This window comes from Lactuca virosa, chromosome 2 (genome assembly GCF_052849685.1).
Source record: "Lactuca virosa cultivar CGN04683 chromosome 2, Lactuca_virosa_CGN04683_v6, whole genome shotgun sequence".
Classification (NCBI taxonomy): Eukaryota; Viridiplantae; Streptophyta; class Magnoliopsida; order Asterales; family Asteraceae; genus Lactuca; species Lactuca virosa.
This window is the reverse complement of record NC_136427.1, coordinates 273144971-273146654: the sequence shown is the minus strand read 5'-3', so window position 1 is coordinate 273146654 and position 1684 is coordinate 273144971. Positions and strand designations below refer to the sequence as shown.

Here is a 1684-nt window from a genome sequence, read left to right as displayed (position 1 = left end):
ATAGATCTCGTTATTATTAATCTATAGAACAACTATATATTCATTTCTTTATCTTTAAACTAAATTTCTGGTGGTTTAGCTGGGGCCTCCCAGTTGTCACTACTGAGTGATATGTCGTCGCTACAAAATCCATAGCAATTAAAAAATAAAAATAAAAAATCTTGTTGATAACGACTACTGTATGCAGAAAAAAAAACGTGTAGCAAAGATTTTATTTATTTTTTTCTTTTCTAGATGCATCAGCAGTCTATATTCTATATATAAATAGCAACCTCTTGTTACACCAGATAACGGGCCAAAAGATTAGATATCATGAAGTCATCCCTCTCGGATGCAATCTTCCTTCTATTTGTCATCACCACACAGTCAATCTGTTCTACAACCACTAACGCTGCTTCGGCCAGTGAAAATGTAGTGAAAGATGCTACCGGGAAAAAGGTCCTGAATGACGTTCCCTACCATATTGGTCCAGTCATATCGGCTATGGGTGGAAGAATCAAGTTAACTGACACAATGAACAATAAGAAAATTTGCCCATTTAATGTGGTGCAGGACCCAGCTGACGTTAACCTCGGTGGCCAGTTCATGTTCACTCTTATTGGTAAGCAAAAGTATCTCCTCACCTCACGCAATCTTGCCATTGATTCCGGGTATCCCAAGGGTGCTTGTGAGGGGTCGACATTTTGGACGATTCCAGATGCTGAAGCAAAGCCACCTTCTAATCTGATTACAACTGGTGGTGGTTTCGAGGAGGCAGTTACATGCTTTCAGATTGAGGAGTATCCTAAGCCAACAAGTCCGAAGGTGCACAGCTACATGCTTCAACACTGTCCCTCGTTTTGTGGTGCAGGTCCTCAAACATGCTTTAACGTAAGCATTTACTTAGACAAGGGGGTTAGGCGTCTTGCTGCCACTGGTGATACTCCTTTTGAGTTTGTGTTTCATAAGCTTTCCAAGTAACGTACCCTTGTTAATTAAGTTGTATGTGATTTTCTGGAGTGCAAAATAAGGGATGTCATATGTATGAGCCCATGTGGATTTTATTCCACTTAGACTTCGATCCAATACACAAGCTATGCTTTTACTTCAAGTTCACTGTTTCGTTTACTTATTCAAGATATAAGTTTGTATGTTCGTCCATTACCATAGGTGTTCATGCTATATTATTCCATCTTCTTGAAAACAAATTAAGAAAAATGGTAAAACGTAACATCTAAACCATCTATGAAACCCGTCCCAACCTGGCAACTTCCTAGGGTTAATTTACATGAAAAGTAAATGATGGAACACTAACAATATTTTTGATGTGTCAATGTTAGGATTTGAGCTGAACCATATATGTAGAATTCTACATCTCACATTCTCACCCACCACCAAGATACTATGTATCCCAGGGCAAGAAAAAACAAGCTTAAGGGAAAAAAAAGTGTGTAAACCGGTGGAGGATGGTGTAAAAACTTAAGTATTAATAAAATAATAACACCTAATGTTAGTGCATATGCTGCCATTTATTTTGGTATAATAATTCTTAAGGCGCACAAGGAATTCCAAATTGAAATTAAGTTCATTCCGATTCCATATTTTATTCATTTTGGAGAATTTACATTGTTTTCAATGATTCCAATACAACCAGATCACGACAAAACAATGAAGATTGAGATTATATATATTTTATTTATCTTGT

General features: G+C 37.1%; 1 protein-coding gene across 1 annotated transcript; it reads left to right on the top strand.

Moving 5' to 3' along the window:
* Positions 1–312: 312 nt before the first annotated feature.
* LOC145158520 (latex serine proteinase inhibitor-like) lies at positions 313–960 on the top strand. The gene has a single exon (XM_079077408.1). It carries the CDS (start codon positions 313–315, stop codon positions 958–960), a length of 648 nt encoding a protein of 215 aa, XP_078933534.1.
* Positions 961–1684: the final 724 nt, after the last annotated feature.